Raw genomic sequence first — 26,270 nt, forward strand, 5'->3', positions numbered from 1 at the left:
TTGGGCCCATCATGAGTCTAACTATTTGCTAAAATAATGTAACTGGAAAAGGAATGGTACAGGGAGTGTTTGGATCAGCATTGTGCTCAAGTGGAAAATATTGGTTCATCACTCAAAGAAAAGGTTGTTATTACTGATTGGTGGTCATTTTTTTCACCACCAGGTATGCCATAGGCAGTTTTTCATTTACATACTATATCTCCAATGAATGCACTAAAATATAGAGAAACAGGCATTGATTCAGGAGGAGAGAGTCATTCTTTTTCACTTCAAAGAGCACTGATAAGGTCCCACCTAAAGTTTACAGTGCAGTTTTGGTCTGCAGTGCTGAAATGGGATATTATTGAATTGGAGAAGGTTCAGAGAAGGGCAACAAAGCTGGTAAAGAGTATAGAAGTATCATATATGAAGACTACCCAAGTTGGGATTGTTTACGCTGGAGAATACTGTAGGTATTTGAGAGGAGATATGTATCAATATAAAATCAAAATGTAACTATGTATCAAAACAAAAGGGGTTCATATAATAATATCTCTAATACTTAATTTACCATTGGGTCCTTCCAGCTGACATGAAGGCATCCATTCCAATTAGAAGAAGGGAGGTTGCATCTAAATATTTTAAAAGGGTTTTTTGAAGAAGGGGTTGAATGGTTTTTTTTTATCAAGTGATAGATCTGAGTAGAAATTATTTCAGGGATTGAACCAATTGCCATTTTGGATTCTGGAAGGAATTTTACCCCCCTCTGAAGCAAATTAGTGATGCTTCATAGAGGTTTTTCCTTTTTATTGATCAACTAGCAGTTAGGATAATATAGTTTATATAGACAGAAAAGATTGATCTTGACAGACGTGTGTCTTTTTTTAACATAACTTACTATGTTACTATGTGGAGAGGATCATTCTGATCATTGTTGTTTGCTATTGAGCACAATAGTGACTAAAATACTTCACCATTAGCCTTGGTGAGTACAAACCCCATGATATTCAGAGCATGATATCTAATTTACTGTAGGTGGGGCTTGTCAGCCTGACACTAAGCAATGAAGTATGTACTGTATTTGTATATTCATGTAGCGTACAAATGTATATTTCTACAGCTGTACTTCTTACAATACCTAAATAACACAGACAGATATAAGAGCAAATAAAGAAATAGGAGTGACAGAACATCCTTATTTTATTAGCTTCTAATTGGTAAAGATGTTATGAATTGTGATGGCTGAACTTATTCGCCAGGCATCGATTTGTGATGATTTTCCGCATTTCGCCACCTGCAATTTTTTTCATGAAACTGCTGCGAAAATTTGCCAGTGAAATAATTTGCTGAAACAAAAAAGTCGCACTTGTAGAAACTGTCGCGCTTCAAAATAATTTTGATGCCCATTGACTATAATGCATTTGGATAAAAAAGTTGCACGTGTAAAAATTATGCGCGTAAAAATTTCCACATGTCAAAATAATTTTGACATTGACTTCAATGTGTTTTGCAAATTTTTTCGGAGTTTCAAGAATTTTTCATCAAAGAGAAACAGGACAGATTCGTCCATCACTAGTTATAAACAATTATGCACAAGAACTTCACACTCAACTTGTATGTTTTATACATTTTCAGTTGTATTTCCTGGATACAGACTGCATACTTATACCCTTCAAAAACATAATTTCATAGAGAAGATACTGGCTATCACTGATATCCTTTGTGTTCCTTTGGGGATTTGAATTGCCGTATCTAAATCGGCAATCTAATAGTCTTTATTCAACTGACATCTGGCAGATATTAGACTTGTATTGCTTTTAGTGATGAGCGAATGTATACAGCAAAAAAATTCACGAAATGGAGAAAAAATTGCCAAATGCATTTAAGTGCAACATTTTTTTTATCATTACAAATGCACAAGTCAATGGCCATTTTTCTTGTGGTGCCTTTTTTGTCTTGACAACTTTTTTGACTTTTTTGTTCAAATGCATTAAAGTCAATGAGCGTTTTTATTTATGGTGACTTTTTTGATGCAGGGGAAATTTTGTTTTGGCAACTTTTTTGTTGCGGCAAAATTTTTCGCTGTGGATTTTTGCCACAGTTTGCAAAAAAAATTTGCAGATGCCGAAATGCAGAAATTCGCAAAGCATCCATGCCTGGCAAAAAAATATGCTCATCACTAATTTCTTTGCTTTGATGATCTCTTTATCCCCACATTTAATAGAGCACATACTGTAAGGGAGAGGTTCCTCTCCAGTGGTTTGGAGAAGTAAAAAGATGAGAATGTAGAAGGAATTATCGATATTAGATTCATTGAGAAAGGGGTTGGAGAAGGTTTTTTTTTGCAGGTACACTACTAGTGTCTGTCGATTATTTGTACAATAGCTTTTAGCACTCATGAAAAATAACAGCTAAGATGTAAGTAATCTCCTTTCCTTTACAGTTTATCAGATATTTTTAACGTGAGTCATCCCTTATACTGTAGCATTTTGTATTTCCTCAGTATGGTTCCACATTTAGTAAAAAAACCTACAGCCAAAGGGTTTCTATGACCCAAAACACAAGAATGTACCAAATTTATTTGAGGTGGGGAATGGGAATGGGTGGAAAAATATATAGGGAGTTACAGATTGTCATCAGTTATGTTTCTCTGATATAAACATTCAAGAATACAGGGCTACAGTTTTGCAGAAATTAAACAATATTTTCAATATCTTAACACAAATTTAAACTAAAATTTGTGAACAAACTGAGCATTGTATCTAATTTGAAGATGTAACGCTACATGTGATGCCTATTAAACTCAGCAGTTTCTTTAAGTAAATTGTGAAACTTTGCTTATTTGGTAGTAATAACTACTGTAAATCTAACAAAAGTAAATCAGTTGCAGCAATAAATATCAACATTTGTTAAATGAAAAAGTATGTAAAAAAATACCAAGTTCTCCATTTTCAATGACTTCAAATGTTGCCCAAGGAATTTCTTCGGTAAGAGTAATGTTTTTTATTCCCATAGCACAATTAGTCAGCTCTGCTGTTTCCATGGTAGGTGGTACCTGTTAATATATCACAGAAATCAGATAATGCTTCAGCAAGTCACTTCCCAACCCACAGAGAGTAAAAATTGTGCAACAAACAACAATCATTTGAGCAAACTAAATATTCTACCTGTATATACAGTATCAATGAATTAAAGATAGAAGAAATTTGGGAACATATCCTGGTTCCCTTCATTAACTTTTTTCAAAGAAAGATTTCTGTACATTGACTTGTGGCTGCTGAAATTTATAAGCTAATTAAAAGTCAAGTTTACATTACATTTTGTTGGTGTTTTGCAGTCATTTTTTAAAATTATATACTATAGCAAGGAGCTTTATGTAAGAAGGAAGCAATAGAATACATCCAGACAGCAGAAAAAGAGCATTCTTACTGTACTCAAAAATTGAGACCACAATGCAAACAGGAGCATATATAGAGAATAAAGTACCGCCTATTGTAAAATATAAGGATATTATAAGTCACCAAGGCGTTTCATGACCATATAAAAGGCCGAAGGCTGAGTGCTTTTATACAGGTCATGGAACTCCGAGGTTACTTCTACTATCCTCATATTTTACAGCAAGGGGTACTTTTTATTATAATACACAGGTTTTGGTGAGTTATGTAACTAAAATGACATCACTACTCACCATTTATAACTGATGACATCACTAGTTACCATTTATAAGGATATAATTTACAAGAAATTCATGGCTTTTCTGTATTATATAATTATTATGAGACTGGTTAAAGTACTATACTGTAGTTATAGGAAAACAATTGAAATGGCTAAAGGTATGATGATAGTAGCTAACCTCTTAAAGTGATACTGACACTAAAAATTTTCTTTTCAAAATATTAATATTAAAGTTGCCTATAGGTCAAGTCCTGTAGCACTGGAACATTCTTCCCTCTTGTAAGACCTGAGGCAGGAGGGCAAACAGAAGTAATATGGGAGGTTGTAGATATTACTGAAGACTTAATATCCCCTTCATAGAAACTGGGGGGTAGTGATGGGCGAATTAATTTCATTTTCATTTTCGAATTCCCGTGATTCGCAGCCAGCGAATAAATTCCCAAAACCGGCAAAAAAATTCGCAGGCACAAATTTGCCGGCTTCAAAAAAAACGGACGCTGGCGTCAAAAAGGAGATGCCATTTCGCGAATATTTAGCCGTTTCGCGAATTTTGCGGGAAATTCGCAACTTATTTGGTGAAGTGAAATGCCACAGATTCGCCCATCACTACTGGGGGGTATAGCTAAAAGAAATATTCAATGGCAAAATATAGTACAAAATGAAGACGTAATGGTTACACGACCCTCTGCTTGCTGGTGATGTGTTAGTTATGGAGGAATGAGTGTAAACAATGCAATAACACTTAGAATATTTCATTCAGTACATGTAGTGTTCTTACCCTAATAATAACACACATGTCAGGATCTTTTCTTTCTACGTAAACTTCAATCAGCAAGTCACCAGAATGACAAATCTGAAATGAAAAATGAAAAAAAATGAAAAATTACCTTATTTATATATTATTTATTTAGTTCATGGAAAAAAAGCTGTTAAATTATTTGCTTGTGTAGCAAGTGGGATGTTAGAATTAATGTAATGTGATGCTGTTAAGAGGAATGTTTAACCCATCGATGTTAAAAAGTACAGAGAGTGCTTACACCTTGTACTAATAATTCCATTGTATCTGCTGTAGTATTACTCATGACTCTAGAACAAGGCACTGTGCAATGCTATGAGGAGCAAAAATTTTCTGTATCTGCTGTTGACCAAGCAAGTGCAATGTTCCCTTTTAATACTGCTCCCATGATAACTTTTTCTATACAACCAAATAGGGAATAATTGCTGGGCATTTCAGTGAACCCTCATGCCTCACCCACATGACTCCCATAGCGATGCATTGTGTATAAAATATAGTGCCCGCATTTTCTCATTTTCGGTTTTTACCGGTGGTGCATTATGATAAGGTGAGTGCTGACTTTGTGCATAAAACAATGTAGTCACTCCTGTCCTGTTCCTGTCTATAATTAATAAAGTAGAATGAAGGAAATGGCTCTTGCTCTTTGCACTTGAGAACAGGAAGAATGCTGCTGGAGAGCCTGGAGCATAAGGCCCCAGGAAAAAGTAGAACTCAGAGGCGAAAGACAGACAAACAATATAGAAATAACAGCAATCAGCTTTAACATGATATACTGGCAGAAGCTCTCACAGGTGATGCTATGTCTAAAGTGAAGGGGACACCATATTGGACAGGGTATTAGGCTAGTGCTAGACTAATAGCAAGTATCCGAATGAGGTGAGTATAAACCTACCAATTCCCACCTCAGCTGCACTGCCTCTTATGCAACACAGTAATAAGTGAGTAAAATTATTTTTTGTTAAAGCATCTTTGGTTCAATAACATCATCCCTTCCTGCATGTGACAACTCAGCAAAAAAGAATCCTAATGTAACAGTGCTTTACCAAGGAGTAGCCAGAAACCATAGCTTTGGGCCAGGAAAATTTACCATCCACGTACAAAATGCAACTTGATATCGCGCAGGGTAATAGCAACAGATATTTAATTGCAAGAAAAAAGAATGCCAATAGAATTGTTAATGATGTTATGCAGCTATTGAGTATTTTTGTGCAGAGTTGCTTTTGTGGCCAGGTTCTGTGCATCCAATTATAATAGCAATTAGTTATAGAGAAAGATAAACGCCTTGGTAATTTAGTGTTATACTGATGTCCTGTTACTCACTTTATCAGAGAAAGACTTTGTATTTAAATGAAAAGACAAGGTTTTAATAGTCAAATTCTCTAGAGCATTCTTAAGCCACCATGTCTGGTTTAGGCACTTGCGGAGTTAGTGGAGGAAGGTGTTGCCCCAAAGAGTTGTATGTTTATTTTTATGGTTAACATATAGTTAGGGAATAAAGCACTTCCAATTAACATGTGATTGTGTTAAAGAATAGGGATCTTCAGCAGCTTGGCTGTAAAAAGCTAAGTGGTTAGAATATGGCTCATATACTATATTTTTCTTAAGAATTTAAGGGATATGGGGCAAGCACAAAACCTATAATCAAAAGAAAGTTCTTTATAAGAGACCTACCAACTATGTTGTCACAATACATTCTTTAACAGAGTTCAGTTGATTGGCAGGCGTGGGGAGTGTAGAAAAGCAGTTTTATTGGAGGGTGACATGCAATGAATAGACTTAAAGGAGAGTAGAAGTTTGTTGGAAATGTGGGACTTGAGGGATTTCAGGGGAGATGAAAAAAGATCTCTGAATGCAAGAAAAATGACTCAGACAAAAGAAAAGAAATGACAGGTAAGAAGAAATGACAACCTGAGATTGTTATAGTAGAGACTCCTGAGAATAAGCATCTACAGTAAATGAAAGGTTCAGCAGGAAAAAGAAAGAAGCAATGTATATTGACAGTGTTTTGTGAAAGACACATTAGCGTTATATGGTACAGTAGGACCTAGACTAACTGAAGTCTAACGTAACACCTAAACACTGCACTTCTACAACCGAATACTGTGCATAGTCACACTGGTAACAGGGATAACAACATATTGAGGTTTGTCAGGTTGTTGAAGAATTGTCAGATATTCTGTTTTAGACATGATAATTTGTGGTGCTGAAGTTCTATCCCTGATGCATCATCAGTGCTGGTGCAGCAGTTAGGTAATGGTGAAAAAAGTAGCTGAATTATTATTGTAAACATAATGATCACATTTTTTACTGAGGGCCTTTCCCTTAATTGATTTTACATCCTTGATTTTTTGTTTTTATGCAGTTGGTAAAGAATACTGTTGCCAAACCAGGTGAAGTACAATAAGCAGAGAGGCAATTTTTTTTTGTATCTTCTGTCACTAAAGAGGATTTGTCTTTGACAAACAGATTCTAAGAGGCTGATTTATCAATTTTAAAATTTGAGGGAAAAAATGTATTGTGGAAAAAGAGGCAACAGAACACACAACTTTATTTCCTCAAGTGCATCTTTATCCTTGAGCACTAGCTTATTAAAAATGAAATTTGGGCAGAATCGTTGCAGTTGTGTTGTTTTATGGGGCAAAAAGTTGTACACAAATGAAGACCACATTTTTCCATTCATTTTCAGTAAGTTCTGGAAACTTCTCATGTTTTTTTACTTTTATATATCTCAGCTCCATGTTTTAAAGAATATTTTTGAGTACATTTACATTTGCTTTTCTTCTGTTTAATTCTGTTTAATTAAACTTAGTAAATATAGAAAATTGTGTTTTTAAAACCATTATTCAAATTTATGATTTTTAGCATAAAAAATAGAATTGCAGGAAAAAAAATTATGTACATTGACAAATAATCCCCTTTGTAGAAGAGACAGGATGAATCTTAGGAAAAGGATGAACCAACACCCAATAAACCAAAGCTACATTGAAAACAAGCACTGGAAGGTAATTCTGTGGTCCAGATTAAATTTTTTCTCAAAAATTAGTAAAGAACATTAATGGGGGAATGTAATTAAAGTTAATAACAAAAAATATCCCTTTGTGCAAATTTAATATTGCTTTTGCGAACCAGGAAAGTGTTTAGCGACCACTTCTGACAATGGAAGAAGAATTGAATAATTTGTCCCAGTGCACAGTGAATATAATAAAAAATACTTTCTGAAAAAGTTTTGTTTTCTCCAAAAGATTACAACATCTTCTAGCACATGTTAAGGGCCAGATTTATCAAGGGTCGAATTTGAATATCGAATTCGACGTTTTTTCAGCAAATTTGGCCATCCTGCGATCGAATAAAAATCGTTCGATCAACCGATTAAATCCTTTGAATCGAACGATTCGAAGGATTTCAGCGATCAATCGAACGATTTTTATTCGATGTGTAAAGAATTAGAAAATGGTTCTAGAAGGTCCCCATAGGCTAACATAGCATTTCGGCAGGTTTAAGTTGGCGAAGTATTGAAGTCGAAGTTTTTTTACTTCGATTATCGAATGGACGAATATTCAAACGATTTTTACTTTGAATTGAAGTCGAAGCAAATTCGAAGTCGTAGTATCCTATTTGATGGTCTTAGTATCCAAAAAATTACTTCGAATTTTGAATTTTTTTACTTCGAAAATTCCCTCGAATTCACTTTGACCCTTAGTAAATCTGCCCCAAATTTTAAAAGTGCACAATTAAAATGTGTGATGCACAATTAAAATTGCAACGCAATAACCATTTATGGAAGCATATTACATTGTAAAATGCAATTTTTTATTCTTATTTGTGCAAATAGTTTTTCTCTTTATGACTTTTATTACATTCCCCCGTAAGGGGGGTATTTATTAAAACTACATTTTTTTCATTATTTTAAAAGTAAAATTCTACCTAACCCGCCAACCACGATTTGGTTTAATTTACTAAAAAAATCCAAACAAAAATTATACATGCGGAAAAAGTGGTGATAAATTCATGTGACAATTTGAATCGTGCGACTTTTTCAAATTGTTGCATATAAACAACGCATTTTTCAGATTTTCGAGCAAAAACCAGTGACAAACAGCCCAAAATCATCTTTCAGTTGTAAAGGCAACATCTGCCATTGACTTTTACATGACTGATAGGTTTCAGTCGGATTTTGATTTTTCCATTTAATAACTTAACCAGGAAAATTTGAGGCTTATAAATAGGCCCCTAAAAATCATTTACATAAAAAAATCTGGAAACTTAAATTTGTGAAACTTTGAAAACAGTAATGACTTAAGCCTTGGTTTATGTCTTTTTCAAAATGCTTCTAGTCAACAGTCAATTCAGGCCATTTGCACTGTAATTAAAATTACTTCTGACCTTCATGTTTCTTATATGTATTTATATCAGCCCAGAATACCTTTTCTGTGCACACTTTATAACTCAACCTGCCTCTGATTTCTTTTCCTCTGATTTACTGGCTAACACAGTAAAATCCTTGACTTTGGAACCAAAGTCTATTACAGAAGATCTTGTTCCAACAGGCCACTGTTTTCACTTTATCAATAAGATTAAAAAAATGATTTTGAGGATATTTAAAAAAACCTACCAAAGTAAGTACAACATTACGATACTACTGGAAAACAAAGAAAAGCAACAATGCAAATAACAGATCAGAACTATTTTGCTGGATAAGAAATGCTCAGCACATGTACTGATGGTAATTTAATTTTATAGTGTTCTATTTTCCCACATTTGAAAAGTTTTTACATCTCACCTGTGTCTGTTTCCATTTGGTGATAAACCGGTTCTCTGTTTCCATTTGTTGCACCTGATCTTCACTAACCTAAATAAAATACAGATAAAGCTATTTATAAGTGCTCTACATCTAGAATGCATTTTATTTTGGTTGTAACTATTTTACTTGGTAAAAGCAAAAACCCATACTTACATTAAAAATATTCACATAATTGGAAATTAGATCTTCCAGAACTGCTACTTCCTGTTCATTTTCTCCATTTGTTTGAAATAAGCAAGAAGAAAAGGCTTTGGCTAGAGTCAGAGTATCCAGATGATTAATGTCAAAACATTTCTGTATTCTGTTAAGCAGAAAATAGCATTAATGTACTCACAGTACCAATATTATTTGAATTCAGCTTTTACTACCAGTGCATTTGTGTCAGAACAAATGAAAAGAGAGGATTGCTATAAGAACACCCTGGCCAAGAAGCCTTCCAGGTCCACTCTAGTTGTTTTTTTTACAATGTAGACTTCATCCTAAAAACCTAGGCCTAGCTCTGGAAGCAAATGTTGATGCAAGCAAGAATAATTAAGGTAAGCTTAAAATATATGACGTGGATATTTTTATATACAGCATGTTCAATGGCAAGAAGCAAACATCGAGGATATCAGTGTGGATCTTACTAATGGACTTATATATCTCATTGGTGCAAATCCATTCATTTCGTTTTTATTATTGTTTCAATCAAATAAGACTAATGAGGACATAGTGTAATTAATCCAAGCAATTGAGGGGTCTTTTCTGACCTCCACATACTTTAATTTACTGCTGAATTGGTACAGCTCTGCATTCTGGGGCACAGAGACCTGCGGATGCTCCAATGAATTCAGCTTTGACTGCAGTCAGTATCAGCAACACTTAAATCATTAGAGGTGGTGAGTAGACAAGTGGGGTAATGTAATAAAAGTTGGTAATGGAAAAACAATGTAATGTATGCCTTTTGAAAACAAATTTCATTGAAGCAAATTTAATATAGCTTTTGCGAACCCTGGAACGGCAAATGTTATCGTTTGCACCAGTGCATAGTGTATGCAATAAACTTTTTACTGAAAAAAGTTGTTATGTCTGCTCTCAAGATTATGACACCTTCAAGCACTTCTTAAAGGAGAAGGAACGGTTAAAACTAAGTAAGCCTTATCAAAAAGGTCCATCTAAATATACCAGTAAACCCCCAAAGTAGTGCTGCTCTGAGTCCCCTGTCAAAAGAAACACTGCATTTCTTTCCTTATATTGTGTACACATGGACTTCTGTATCAGACTTCCTGCCTTTAGCTTAAACCTCATTGCCCTGGGCAAGAGCATGCTCAGTTTGCTCCTCTTGCCCCCCCCCCTTCTCTACTGTAATCTGAGCCCAGAGCAGGGAGAGACTCAGGCAGGAAGTGATGTCACACCACATTAATACTGCAGCTCCTATCCTACACAAACTGAGAGCTTCTAGAGCTTTTTACTCAGGTATGGTAAAACATTCTACAGAATAAATATAGCATTCTAGCTTGCACTATTGCAGCTAATCTATTGGCAATAAAATGCCTCTGTAGCTTTCCTTCTCCTTTAAAGGACAAAGAAAGGCTTTTGCTGCTTTTGTGATCTCATAGAGGGGCCTGTGGTGAACCTGATCTCTAATTTAATATTTCTAGAAGCCGCTCATGTCCCATTTAGCATCCAAAAGTTCTTCTTACTAGCCACTGCCATGTTCTTTCAAGTGACGTCAACAAGATGGCCATCGTAGAGTAAATGCGCATGCTCCTCCTAATGGGTAAGTGCTTGTTCACTGGAAATAGAATGCACGTTCCCAAAGATTTGCAAGAGGCATGGCTGCATATTAATTTACTGAACTGCACCTGACCAAGAGCCTTTTGTCTGGGTGAAATTAAGATGAATCATGGGATGTTCTCTAAGGGGCGGATTTATCAAGGGTCGAATTTCGAAGTACAAAAAACTTCGAAATTCGACCATCGAATTAAAAAACTTCGAATTCGAATATCGAATTTGAAGTTTTTTCAGCAAATTTGGCAATCCTGCGGTCGAATAAAAATCATTCAATCGAATAATTAAATCCTTCAAATGGAACGATTCAATGGATTTTAGCGATCGATCGAACGATTTTTATTCGATGTGTAAAGTCTTACAAAAAGTTTTTTGAAGGTCCCCATAGGCTAACATAGCACTTCGGCAGGTTTAACTTGGCGAAGTTTTGAAGTCTACGTTTTTTTAAAGAGACAGTACTTCGATTATCGAATATTCGAATGATTTTTACTTTGAATCGAAGTTGAAGTAAATTCGAAGTCGTCGTATCCTATTCGATGGCCGAAGTATCCAAAAAATTACTAACGACTTGTATTACATATTCCCCAAGAAATGTAAGAACAGGGTTGGCCTGCCCCCCTGCCATTCCCTTTGCTCTTGTGCCCCTTAGTGCTATTGCCTTTTTTTTTCCTGGGTAATTTTCACTTTTACAGAAAGACTTTGACCTGTTTTTTACAGCAATGTTATAATGACAAATAAGAGACTGAGAAAAACAAGTATTCTCCATATTTTTTATTGTTAAGAAATTTCTCCCTATCATTTATCTGGGCTGGCTCTTATTAGGTTTCAATACAGTAGCTACTGGACCATACCCACCCTGACAGTTGGAATAATGTGTGGCAGCTGGAAAGACAATACTAGAAATCTATTCTATTCATTCATGTATGACAATAGTACTGACATGGTATGATAGCATATTTATAGATTCAGTAGAATGGTTAAGAAATGGTACACTGATATCTTTACTCCAACATCTCGACTGGATGCTGTAGCACAAACTATAAATAAAAAATAAATAAATAAAAATATGTGCACATACTGTACCTATCTAGCAAAGGAACAGCAATATACATTTCTTTGTTTGATTGCTAACATTTATGCCAGATTTCCCAAGTGCGGATTTGCTAAAGACGAATGCCTGGTATGAATGGTATTATCTATAAAGTGTACACTTTCTTTGACTCAGGCGCTCACTTAATACCTTGATTTGTGTAAATCCTTTACCACTGGCCTCTAATTTTCTCGTAACATTCTCTGCTGTGGAAACATCAGACGTCAAGCAAGGGCTCAGAAAACAATTCCCCAACCAGAAGTGTACTATTGGTTTGTGCTGATCTACCGCAAAATGTTAGAGAACATTGGTATCGGGAGTAATATTAGATTACCTTTGGAAGCAACGAAGACATCATTTCACAAGACTATGCTGTGTGCAGAGTACACTATTCCATTTATTTTCAATCTACGATATGCAGGATTGGAATGGAGCCTATTTGTATTCTGTTGGTGCTGCATTTATATTGTTTTGCTTGTCAAACTAGTGAAGTAAAATAAATATCTTAACCAAATGCAAGAATGGCCATATTTCTAGGTTTTTAAGTATGTTTTGCACAGTTTCTAATTAAAACTGCATAATATAAAATGTTTAACCATTGGCCCAATTAAAAAATGATAATGTAAGTAGAAGCTTGGTTTGTTCCTAATTGCTATAGGCATGCTAGCTCTAATTGGGCTCAGTTAATATTATTGTGCATCTATTTTGGGGATACAATATACTGTATACAGTGAGATATGGCATGCTTATGGGAAATGGTGAACATACAATGACCCCTTGTATTATAGTAACATTTTATTTGTACACAAGCTTTAAATGTTCTGATATTTTTCTGCAACATTGGAGATTCAGATATCATGTATTTATACAGCTCAGCTAGGCCTCCTCCTTCCTCTTACTGTTAAACCAGACACAGCTGAATTGAAGCAGTGGTGTAGTCAATCTTAATCTTAATTGAGTGGAATCGATCCTGCTTTGGGACTTATGACCCATGATCTGGTCCTAAGTAGAATAGATCCATGCCATAAGGCAAGATGTGGCTAATTCTATTGTCACAGAAAGGAAGTAAAATTGTCACAATTCCCCTAAAATTGCTTTATCCATTCAAACATAAACAGAGTCAGTTACTTTCCTAGCAATGATGTACTCTTTTTCAGAGTGTTACACTTGTTTTCTGTTTTTTCACTAAAGCACCCCTTTAAGAACAAATGCAATCAGATTAATAATGGACATTCAAATACTGGTATAGACTTGGTTATAGGTAACCAAAAAATTACCGGAAAGTTATCCTCCAAACAAAAAAAAATAATTCAAAATTTTAACACATTTCCTATTTCTCTGTAATAATAAAACAGTACTATGTACTTGATCCCAACTTAGATGATTAATCCTTGTTGGTGGGGAAACAATCCTATTGGGTTTATTTAATGTTCTCCTCCCCCCCCCCCCAAAGTTTGTATCAAAGTCAATGTTAAATAGCAAAGTGATACATACATTTTTATGTGGAAACATCAATAAAAATTATTCAGAGCTGGTCTCATTATTAGGGAAAAGGAGGAAAGAGAAAAAGGGAAAGGAGAGGAGAGGTTGGGAAGGTTGGGTCTGGAAGGGGGTAGAAAGAGAAGTAGGATTGGTCAGGTTCTGTTTTTATTACAGATGCATTACAGAGTGACATATTTATATGAGATCATTCACTTTAATACACATCTAGTGACAAAGGATACAGTAAGGCCAAATAACGAATGTAGTAGGAGCAAAAAATGTTTGAATAATGACATAGAACAAAACTTAGAGATCAGAACAATCAATTCTAATGAATGGGTCAAAATGGTGCCTCCTTAAAGGAGAACTAAACCCTAACAATGAATATGTCTCGAAATGCTATATTTTATAAAGTGAACTTATTAAATCAGCTGAAAGTTTCAGCATATCTATAGTTCAGGCCTTCAAAGTTGTCACATGGGTTTCCCAATCTTGGATTTTTTTAGGAGTGTCATTGACATGCACATGCTCAGTGGGCTCTGAACAGCTGTTAAGAAGCTAAGATTAGGGGATGTAGGAAATTAACAAGCAGAAGATGAGATTTGCCTGTAATATAAGATGATGCTACAGGGTTGATTATTGAATTTTTATGCTAATTGTGATGGTTTTTAAACTGCCATGTGCCAGTGTTGATAAGATCCAGCTTATATTGTGTCATTTATACTATATATATTCAGTAAATTGTGAGTGGGCCCCTAAATTCAGTAAGTGACAGCAGCACAGAGCATGTGCAGTGAATCAGCAGAAAAGAAGTTGGGAAGCTACTGGGGCAACTTTTAAAACACAAAAGCCCCAATACATAATGTACAACATTTTTGCCCTACTTCTTTAGTTAAGCTTTAGTTCTTCTTTAAGCTCCTCTCCTAATCTCGGGGTCCACAGCAGATAGTATTATAGTTACATCATCACTCTTATGATTACCTTCATTGAATCAAATGCCATTAAAGGGGAAATCCACACAAACATAATTTAAGCTTTTTGAAACATAAACAGAAGTTCAAGCACCTTTGCATTATACATCAATTAAAAAATATGCAAACTTTTCATGATTTTTAATGGTTTGGAACCAATGGTTTGGAGCCTAGCTCCCTGCTCTCCTGCTGATCTGTCTGACTACTTTGCTGAGCTGGCTGACTACTGTTACTTGTATCAGCAGCCATCTGTCCTCAGCCTGTATCCTCCAAACCCCACAATTCCCTGCACATGTGATTTCAATAAGGAAAGGAACATCACAGTGCAATAGGTTCTCTTTCCTCCAACTAACACCATTAACATCCCGGAAGTCTCCATCATAGTTAACAATTCCACTATCACCCCCTCTCCCCAGGCCCGGTGCCTTGGGGTTATCCTAGATTCTGTCCTGTCATTCACTCCTCATATCCAGTCACTTATTAAATCATGTCAATTCCACCTAAGGAACATATCCAAAATACGATCATTTATCACCCAAGATGTTGCCAAAATTCTTATCCACTCTCTCATCATATCACGTCTAGACTACTGTAACTCTCTTTTAATTGGCCTTCCCCTCCAGAGACTGTCACCTCTCCAGTCCATAATGAACACTGCTGCGAGGCTCATATACCTCAGCAACCGCTCCTCCTCTGCCTCGCCATTCTGTTAATCCCTGCACTGGCTTCCGTTACCTTTCAGAATCAAATTCAAATTAATGACACCGACTTTCAAAGCACTTCATAACTCTGCCCCACCCTACATCTCTGAACTCATCTCTATAGTCTCACCCAACCGGTTACTACGCTACTCTACTGACCTGCTACTCAACTCTTCTCTCATTACCTCCTCACATGCTCGCATTCAAGACTTTGCAAGGGCTGCACCCCTCCTCTGGAACTCTCTCCCACGGTCTGTCTGACTTTCTCCCAACCTTTCTGCTTTCAAGAAATCTCTTAAAACGCACTTCTTCCGAGAAGCCTACCCTCACTCTGCTTAACTACCAAACGCAACACCACATACAGTACCACATTTCTCACCCACTTAATTCCATCTTGCCCACTCCCACTCCCCTCCCTTTAGAGTGTATGCTTATGCATAGGGCCTTTCTCACCTTTTGTACCTGTATTGATTGTGATGTATGTAACTCCATATGTTCTATGTATATAATTCATGTGATTTAGTTGTATAATCACATTTACTTTACAGTGCTACGCAATATGTTGGCGCTATACAATTACATGTTAATAATAATAATAATGCATTGTGGGTTATGTAGTTCCTGCATGCTCTCTGTAAGCTGTGGAGTCCCTTCTTCCCTGCCAGGATTTCAAATGAAGCAGGAAGAGAAGAACTGTTAAACAGCTGGATTTCAGCATAGAAAATGGCATTTATTCATACTTTTTGAAGAAACAGGTAACTGTGATGCGTATATTAGGGGTTTCTGGGTTATGTCGGCATCTTTATCAAATTTTGGTTTGGAAGCCGGAGTTCCCCTTTAAGATATGATCCATATATGCCAAATGTTTTGATTTACGACTAAAAATAATGTTCTTGCTAAGATCCTTTTTCACCCTAGCCAGAGTATTCAGTTGGAAGGTGAGCATGACTTATACCAGTCGGAGCAATGTAGTATACCCATGGGTACAAGACTTTTTGAAATCGTGTTTGTCTATCATTTAAGATGTTGGTCAATTTTTCATTAACTAGGATCCAGTTCAGTTTGTTTTTAAGTTGTATAGGGGGTAATTGCGATTTCTGGGCCTTGGCGATAATCAGCTTGGCCGCGGTAAGTATATGGGTCATCAAAATCCTTATGTGTTTATTTGTATTCGGGATTCTCTTCCCTAATAGGACTTGGTCTTGTATGTTACACAAATTTATTAAAATTATTGAAAATATATTTTGGGTTTATGTTTAAATGGTTTTTAGCAGACTTAAAATATGGAGATCCAAATTCCAGATAGATCCCTTATCTGGAAAGTCACAGCTCCCAAGCATTCTGGATAACAGGTCCCATACATGTACTATGGTACCGCTTGCAGAAATAAAATTGTTTAATTGATTAAAGCCTAAAATATTCTAATGATAGTAAAAACATGTAAAAAGTTAAATGAGTTCATGTATCCAATGAAGTCAACTCAGAATATAAATAATTATAGTTCATATATTTACATTTTTACCATTATTTACAAAATGTAAGTTTCAGTTTCCATTTTAGCCCCTCTCATACCCCTCGTCACTGACTTTCAATGCTGTAAAAATCTGATACATTATATTAGCTAATATAGAAATCAGCAGCATCAGAGAAATGTCAGCAACTAATAGATAATTTGTAAACAGTTGTGCAACAGACTTGAGTATATTCCAGAGACTTAAAAAAATCGGATAGCATTACTAATGAGAAAATGAGACAATGTCATTTTTAATTTCCGAAAAATTTACTGTTTGACAACAAATGGTTTTGTGAAGGTGAATTGCCCTTTTACGTATTATGTTTTGAGATTTTAGAGCAACCTGGTGCAATTTGACTTGGTCTTTCTTAATACAAGTCAGACTAACCTGAAAAGGTGTTCCATTAAGGCTGCCAGTGTCGCTTTATTTAGGTCTGGAAGTGTGCCAATTATGTTTTTGTATTTTCTCACCCGCTCCTGATCATTCCGGATATCTGATAGAGAAAAACATTCAGCATTGATAATGGAAAGATCCTTTGAATTTACAACTGATTTTTATTTGAGGAAAAGCATTTTGTTGCAATTTAAAGGCAATACTTTAGAGAGAACTTTGACATACAAACATTCAAATACTAATACGGAAGCAGATGGAAATGAATAGAAATGCAATAAGCCAATATCTGTGAATTACTTTTAGTAGGTAATGTGGTGACAAAACCGCAGTTTAAGGTAATCCTTAGAAATAACATGTGGCAACTTTGCTTTTAGGGCAGAGTACATGTCAGCAAGGGAATTGTTTGATGGAATTGTTTCATGTGTCCTATATCAAGGGGGTGGAAATGTGCACAAGCTACAACTGGTACAGTTTATTCATTCTTTATTTGGGAAAGGGAATGCTGATACTGGATCTAATCAGGAACTAAGGTAGGCAGAAGAGGCACATGCCTATTGTGCAACAAAGTGATGATGACAAGCACATACCTCTTCTTCCTCTTACCCCCCATGTCTCTGTGCATGCTCTTCCGCAAGAGCCATGGAGGAGACAAAGTGGTCGGCTGGGTTACCTTGGGTGCCCAGCTGGCTGGGCCTGAATCTAATACTAATCTGAAATGACCAGCTCTCATAAAACAATAAACCTCTTTGCCACAACTGAATACAGCTCACCAACAGTGCACAAGATCTTGCGCCTGACCCCTGTAGGCCAACAAACCACAGGTGACAACATTGCAATGGCATTAAATAAGGCTGCAAAAACACCAAATAAAAGACATTAACAGGTATTAAAGTATAAATATGACTTCAGTATTAAAAGTATAGTGATTGCATTAAATACAAAGGGATAAACAACATTAAATGGTACAGTGACTCCCAACAGTGATATAATAATATATATATTATATATATATAATAATATAATATTCTCGTTCTCGGCTGGGTTCAAACCAGTTACTACCAGTACATTTCAGCCTTTTGCCTTTACCTTTACCCTACAGTCTACAGGTACATACAATTTCTCTGTACTAAGATTTTTACATATCGGTCTCTTTTCCTTTTTCTGTGGACTTAAGAACTGACATTATCCCTGATGATTCTTAGGTCCCCTTTCCTGCTGGGTAGGCACTCCTGAACCTTATTTACTAGATCTCCACCGGCCTTGTACCATGCAAGAACCCTGGTCTTTGGTGATTTCTTCTGTTTTGGATCCTGGATTTTTCCCTGCCATGCTAATAATCCTGCATTGTTTGCCTGTTACCCCTGCCTGTACCGTGCCTCCACTCTGCTGAGTTTCACTGCTCACGCTAGATTAAAGTGTCTACTACAAACACTAGACCAATGGCCCCTATAATTATGTTGTGGCCCCTTGGTGGTCTTTCAGTGTGATTTATTGGCCACTTGTGCGTGATGAGTAATTGGCAAAATGACCTTTCACAAATATGTCTGATTTTTTATAAATACTAGGTGTACTGTGTTAAGTATCCAGTGCCTGTCAGTAAAGCATGAACCAGGGGTTTCGTTTTGGTATGACAGATCAGGCTAGTATCTTTGTTAGTTGGAAAACTAAACATTTTGTCATGGAGGAGTAAACGATAGTTTGCCAGAGCGAAAAGTCGCCTTGAGTGCGAATGAACGCTAGCGATGCTTCCATTCGCTAGCGAATTGGCGCCTGCCCCTGTTAGTGAATTGCAGATGTCCCTGTGGGTGGCAACGCTGGTGAAAAGTCTCTAGCGTTAGCCACTTCGCCCTTTAGTTAATGTGCCCCATTGTGTTTACCTGCTTTTCATAAAGCCAAATTTCAATAAGAATATTGCAAAAAGAAACTATAAGCCAGTAGCCCTTGTATGAACAACAGAGAACACTTTTTATAATGTTTAAAAAAATGCTGATTGGAAATAGACGTTCAGCATTAGATTGATTGCAGAAATGTAGCCAAGTTTTGTTAATAGTCAAATGGAACTAACTGAATCAACTTATCAATACATACAATTTACTGTAGTTACATTTTGTGAAATCATTTCATTCTGTGCTAATAACAGCGTTGTGCATTTATGAAAGCTATTCTTGATAATAAGACTGACAGATAGAGGCCTATTTATTAAAAGCCAAATTTTAGAGGTGGTCTTAGAGGTTTCAGAGACAAAAAAGATGTGAATATAAAAAGTACGAACGGAAACAGAAATGCTGAATGTTGCATTAAAAAAATATAAAAACCTCTAAAAATTTGCAAAAAGAAAGTCTAAAACCTCTAAAAGTACAAACTAATTAAAAATGGTTCAATAGGTTCAGCTCCCATTGACTTCTGTGGGACCTTAACAGCTATTACTGGGTGCAATTTTGTATTAGAGGTTTTCATGGTTTTTATACTTAATAAATCTAAAAAATTTGAATTTTAGAGATATACAAAAAAAACTCACATTTTTAGAAAAAAAATAAGATTCATGAAAAAATTAGAATTTTAGTAAATTGCCTCTTAGTATTAGGCTCTTTCTTTTTTATATAATTTAATATTAAGGGAATGATGACTGCTTAACTGGTATAACTATGCATTTAATAAATGGGAACTGGAGTTATTACAAAAAACTTTCACTAAACTGTGGTGCATATTTACTAAATCTGTTTCACAAATATTTTTTCTAAAATATACATATATGTGTAGTTCTCAAGCTATTTCTTCCAGGTGCAACCAATATAGTAATGCTGTGAGTCACTGACAAATTTCCCCTGCTCTAACGGGCTGATTCCAATGTGGGTCAGCCATTTGCAGTGCACTCTTGCAAAACTGCATAGTTGAGCTATTTCAGATGGGTAAAAATGTTTTAAAAAAAATGCAACCCTTGTAAGAGATGTGTTGGAAAAAGATTGATTGTGATTGTGTGGGTATTTCGCCAATAAACAATGAACTCCAGGGAAATATGTATAGCTTTGGAGCAAGCGTGGTTGTATTTGTGGACCAGCGTAGGAAAAGCCGAATAAATGGGTCCCTGGAGTGAATGGAGGAGATCAGGGTGGGCCTTCCATTTCATGCTCCATTAAGTGTTTTCAGCTGCCCAGCTTGACGTATCTGTCCCTGTTTACCTGAATGACACATATGGTGGAGGACGTGGGCAATATGTGACATTCAGGTAAGCAGGAACCATAGCCACGGTACAGTTTAAGCACATAAATTGAGTCTGACACCTCCTTTAAGAGTTCAATGCAGCTTGACTGGCTTTTATTATTAACAAAGTCCCATCTTCAACACAGGATTATTCACATAAGAATAGCAGTCCCGCTTTAACTCCCAACTTGGGGGCAGATTTACTAAAGAGCGAAGTGACTAACGCTGGCGACGATTTGCCAGCGTTAACGATTTCAGGCCGATTTAATAACGGGCGCAGGTGTAACTTTGCTAGCGAACCCTGTTATCTCTCATCCTCCACAGCTGAATGCATGTTTATATCAATGGCATTGCCCCGTAAGGTAAGTAAAGAAGGATTAACAATGAGAATAAGAAGGATAAGAGAAGGTGGTAAAATATATAAACTATGTTTAAATAAATAGCTCGCCCACCTGTTAATGACGTTCGACTGCAAAATTTGTGACTATAATATCTGCAAATACTCCTGGGTTCAACACTAGCCCATGCTGTCATTCTGACACTTTCCTCAGTATCACCACCAAAGCAACACCTTGTTATTTATACAATATTATGAGTGTTACAGGAGATCACTAACAGTTCAACATGTTAACTTCAAGGAATGAGAGATAGATTTGCATCAGGACCTGTCCTGCCTAGAACCCCTGATCCTTACAATATTTTTTGGCTGAGCCCCAAGGCTCCCACCTGAAATCAATCATGTTGGACTGGGGTTAGTGTTGCCACCTTTTCTGGGGCTGTAAAACAGCTGGGGGCAGGGTGGATGATGTCACGTGGGGGTGGTGATGTTAGGGGGGGAGTGGCGATGTTGGGGGAGGCACTGATGACTTGTCATTATTTTCAATGTCCTGTCTGGATTTCCTAATTTGGAAATCCGGACTGGAAGGTTTCATGCCCAGACAGCACTTCCAAATAACAGGCTGTTTGAGTGAAATCTGGTCGGGTGGCAATCCTAGCTGGGGTCAATACTGACATAAGATTAATAGCTCTCTAGTAATGTTGGGTTGGATTGTGGGTTAGTGTTTCCTTTAAAAGAAATGGTGCTTTGGTAGAGATACAGACATGATAGTGTTGTGTGGGTAGACAAAAAATTGACCCACACCTGTCCCTAATCCAAGCCTCCCAACCCGAACCTCATCCAACCCAGCAGGGCAGCTCTAATAATAGATCCGTGCCACCCATCTCTGACATCATGAATGTGGGCAGGGCAGACACATGCCTGTAAAAAGAGGCTGCCAGCTGTATAAGGTCGCAGGGCAGGAAAATGGAAGAAAAATCTCAGCCCAACTCATCTGCGACCCAGCAATCTTTTCTGGAAATGGTCCCAACCAAACTTGCCTGACCCATGGGCACTGTGGGTTCAGTCCAGCTGCACATCACTATCACACAGCATTGACAAGAACATGTCAGTGTCACTTTATAAATAACATTTTATGATAGGTCTTAAAGTGCTAAAATCCATAACATATTGGATTGTTATTGAATATATGAAACTACTGCATTATTACCAATACAACATCCCTTAGGAATAAACAGGGCCGCTCCTGCCATGAGGCGAGGTGAGAAACAGGAGTGCTGTCCCTGAAACGCTGTTGGGAATATAACTAACAACATATATTAACTTACAGTATATTAATAAGCTCACAGCATAAATTACATTTAAATTTAGCCTTTATTACCTGCTCACATTATCAGCCCCAATTAATATCTTATTTTAACCTAATAAAATAGAATATATTTCTAATCATATTTCTAATATCATCTCTATTTCCAGTATAATATGTCCAAGGTGCTAAGTGACAACACAATGCTTCATGTTCAAGTAAGTGCTGATGAAATGTTCTATGCCAACAACAATATGTCAGTAGTCTTGAGGGATTTAAAAAAAAAAAATCAAGTAAAAAAAATGTATACTTAGTAGATGCATTCATTCCAATGAATAATGAAACAGCTATTTCTGGAATATTGTGCTATTACCTAAGGCAGAGATCCAATATGGATAAAGTTCTTTTGTGAGAAGTGCATCATCTATTTCATAGAAGAAATATTTCAGTACATCAGTCACATCTTCCAGCTGATGCTTTCCGACTTTTAGTTTAATGCTCCGTGCATCCCTTTTAAATTCTTCGAGCAGCTCCCTCACTGGCGACGGGTTTCCATTCTTCAGATACAGAGATTTGCTTCCCAAACCTTAATGCAGAGAGACATTAAAATAAACATGTCTTTCTGAATTATAATAATGTAGGCTAGAAGAACATATTTTGAAATATGTAAACCCAGTTTTGTAAGTTGCTTGCGGTCTAATCATTTCTAAGCAGTGTTTTACAATGGCGCCGTTGAAACGCATAAATTATTGCTATTTTGCAAAGCAAAAAATGTATATTTTAAATTGCGGGGAGTGTGGAATGTAAAAACTTTGAATGTTTATTCCATGTAACTTGATATATTTTTGAAGATAAACGTGTGTTCTAGAAACCTGAACACTACAGGCCAAAAAATATATATATTCTTTATTGCAGAACACAGGTGGATACTGGGCCAGAAAAAAAATTACACAAATTGGGAATATTCAACTTGCAACCCTCCAGTGTGACTACAACTCCTTTCACACACCCCCCCCGACATTCCTGATTTGCAGTATAATGTATACTTAAAAAAAAGGGGGTGCTCTACTGGCACTTGCTGCCTTACCCTAAAACTAACTTTAGAATCCAGTCTTATACAATAAGTATCCCTATTAGATTTCATCTTATTTCCCCTAATGTATCTACAATTCATAGGGACTAGTGACTGGCGAATAAATTGGCCAGGTGCAAATTCGTTGCGAATTTCGTAGTTTTGCCGCCGGTGGCACGAAAATGGCACAAACATTCGCCAGTGAAAGATCAGGCGCGTCAAAATAACTTGGTCGCACGGAAGAATAGTCGCACACAGAAACATTGTCAAGCATCAAGATTATTTGGATGCCCATTGACTTTAATGCATTTGGGCAAAATAAGCATGCGTATATCAATTGTCGCGGGCATTGAAATTGGCGTGCGTCAAAATTATTTTGATGCCCATTGACTTGACTAATACGTTTTGTGAATTTTTCGCCATTTCATGGATTTTGCAGGAAAATCGCCCATCACTAATAGGGACCAGTGAAAAAGTATGACTGCTCTTGTTTGTTTTTAGAACTACAAAGGCAGCGTTGAGCAGCAAACACTAACGCTCCAAGCCAGGGCTTAAAATGTCAAGTTTCTGGATCCACTAAGGGTTCAAATGAGTCAGCATCACTCTAATTTGTACTCTCAACTGGGATAGTGTTTGAGTAGTATAAAGGATTGGGGTGGTGCCATGTCAGTGTTTAGGTTCTTTTCCACCATGGAGATGGAAGTAATGGTGAAGGAGGCTCCTATGTTGATACTGCCCTGTGGCAGAAGGATAGCCACATGTTTGAAGACCAGCCAGTATGAGGCCTAGATTCTGTAACAGGTGTTATTTTAGCAGAAGACACTGTACTTAGGCTTCTGTAGCCAAATAATGTGAGCTCCTCTGGAGAGTAATTGGCAGTCCTTCAGTAACTGAACTGTAAGGGCTCTGGTTGCATTAGCTGTATGAGTAATGCAATAAATGGCTGTTTATGATGGACTGCTGCTCTATTGTGGCCCATGATTTATAAATGTATCTGTTGAGAGTCTTTGGCACATATCATCATTAGAGTCGTTTGTTTCTCCACCAGTGTTGGCAAACATACTGTATCAACATTGTCCAAGTGCCAAGGGTCTGGAATGGGGTTACCAATGGAAGATGGATAGGCTGATAATAGGTACATATTTTATGACATATTCCATACTCTTCTTCCATTAAACCTCCTTATCTGAAAATGTTTACATGTAACTAATGTCATTCAACTCCAATCTGCTAGATATAAACTCTGTATTACCTACCATACTGCGTAACAAATGCTATGCAGCTGTTCACGATAATAGGAATGTTGTTTTTGCTGAGCTGCTGATCCTGTAGTGCATTACCATCTGTACCTGCTGCTTTCTCAATTGCCAAATGCCAGACCGTGAAATCCAGCATTGTATGTCCATGGATATAGAATGTCCTGTATGGGAGAGAAAGGAAAGTAGGGAATTAGCATATATTGAAGTTAGACTTGCACTTTCCATGCTTTAATGATAGTCATTCATATTTAGAATTAAAATTTTCCAAAACGGCCCAGGGAAAATACATTTTGGAAATGTTCTACATTTTGGATGCTGATTATCCACAAACTAGAATGCAAGCATGGCAATATTACAATAGATGTCATTCTTTACATTTATGCTATCATTTTTTTCTTCCCTATGCTTTTCTTGATTAACCATATTAACAAAGATATTAATACCATCAGTGCAGTTACATATATAGCAACCAGTCAACAGTTATCTTTAATTAGACATGAAATAAAGAGAAAGTCTGATGGAGGTTACTGTACTAGTGCACAGGTGCGACTTTGTTAGTACGTCCAAGCCTGAACATATTTCATATTAGATTGGGGTTTTCATACACATAGATAAAATTAAGATTTTTTTTTTTTCATTTTAAAACAGTGGAAGGTAAGCCCTGCTTTTGGTTAAATAAAAAATAGGTTGGTGAAAATGTCAAAGCTGATAGGAAGAATGTAACAATAAAAATAAGGACTTTTACTTTAGGCCATGGAAGAGAAGCAGGTCCGATTTGTGCCCCTGCTCCATTCATCAAATCAATTGAAATGGGACATGGAGCATATCTGCTTCTCTCAGCTTTCAAAAAAACACAGATTGAGAGCAGTGGAGCCTACATCTCTGTGTGCCCATGACCTTAAAGGAGAACTAACTACACATTTATATTGCTAAAATGCCTTATTTTATATGCTTAACTTATTGCACCAGCCTAAAGTTTCAGCTTGTCAATAGCAGCAATGATCCAGGACTTCAAACTTGTCACAGGGGGTCACCATCTTGGAAAGTGTCTGTGACACTCACATACTCAGTGGGCTCTGAGCAGCTGTTGAGAAGCTAAGCTTAGGGGTCGTCACTAATTATCCAGCAGAAAATGAGGTTGGTCTGTAATATAAGATGATGCTACAGGGCTGATTATTAAATTCTGATGCTAGTTACACTGGTTTCTGTGCGGCCAAGTAGCAAATATTTTTTATTGATTACTAATCAGCCTTATATTGTGACATTTTTATTCTATGTGTACTGTATATTGTGAGTGGGTCCCTAAGCTCAGTAAGTGACAGCAGCACAGAGCATGTGCAGTGAATCAGCAGAAAAGAAGATGGGGAGCTACTGGGGCATCTTTGGAGAAACAGATCTTTACTGCTAAAGGGCTGTGATACCCTTGAGCTGGTACAAAAGCCCAAAACATAATGTACAACTTTTCTGGTTACTTCTTTATTTAAGCTTTAGTTCTCCTTTAAATATATATTTTTATTGGGATCAGGATTATAACAAATGGAAGATTAAGTGTAATGAACACTCTTCATTCCATGGTCCTGTAAGTAGAAGTTGAAGTCAAATGTTCTACCCATGATACCTAAATAACCAAAACAAACATATCTGTTTTACAAAGAAGCCTAAAATGTTGTAGTCCTTTGAACTGGTATTTGGTGAGTGCATATGAGCAGCTGTAGTTACTTCTTACTAATACAGGTAGGGGATTCATTACCCAGAAAGCTCAAAACTATGGTAAGGCCATCTCCAAGAACCATTATCCAGAAAACCCCAGGTCCCAAGCATTCTGGATAACAGCTCCTATACCTGTAATAGTAGCATTCCCTACTGTAAATTAATGAGCATTGCAAAGAAAATGATGTGCCCCGAAATAAAACCAGACTTTGT

At 36.6% G+C, this 26,270-nt stretch overlaps 1 protein-coding gene across 3 annotated transcripts in view; it reads right to left on the reverse strand.

Annotated features, from left to right (window-relative positions):
- Positions 1–26,270, reverse strand: part of arap2.S (ArfGAP with RhoGAP domain, ankyrin repeat and PH domain 2 S homeolog) — a 144,750-nt gene that overhangs the window by 25,687 nt on the left and 92,793 nt on the right. For all 3 annotated transcript variants that reach the window (XM_041579417.1, XM_018243085.2, XM_018243084.2), the window contains exons 20-26: positions 24,345–24,508; positions 22,390–22,602; positions 17,167–17,272; positions 9,405–9,552; positions 9,231–9,299; positions 4,433–4,507; positions 2,917–3,034 (exon numbers count right to left, since the gene is read on the reverse strand). In XM_041579417.1, the coding sequence (XP_041435351.1) occupies positions 2,917–3,034; positions 4,433–4,507; positions 9,231–9,299; positions 9,405–9,552; positions 17,167–17,272; positions 22,390–22,602; positions 24,345–24,508 (893 nt within the window). The remainder of the gene's footprint in view (positions 1–2,916; positions 3,035–4,432; positions 4,508–9,230; positions 9,300–9,404; positions 9,553–17,166; positions 17,273–22,389; positions 22,603–24,344; positions 24,509–26,270) is intronic.

The sequence above is a fragment of the Xenopus laevis genome, chromosome 1S, assembly GCF_017654675.1.
Source record: "Xenopus laevis strain J_2021 chromosome 1S, Xenopus_laevis_v10.1, whole genome shotgun sequence".
Classification (NCBI taxonomy): Eukaryota; Metazoa; Chordata; class Amphibia; order Anura; family Pipidae; genus Xenopus; species Xenopus laevis.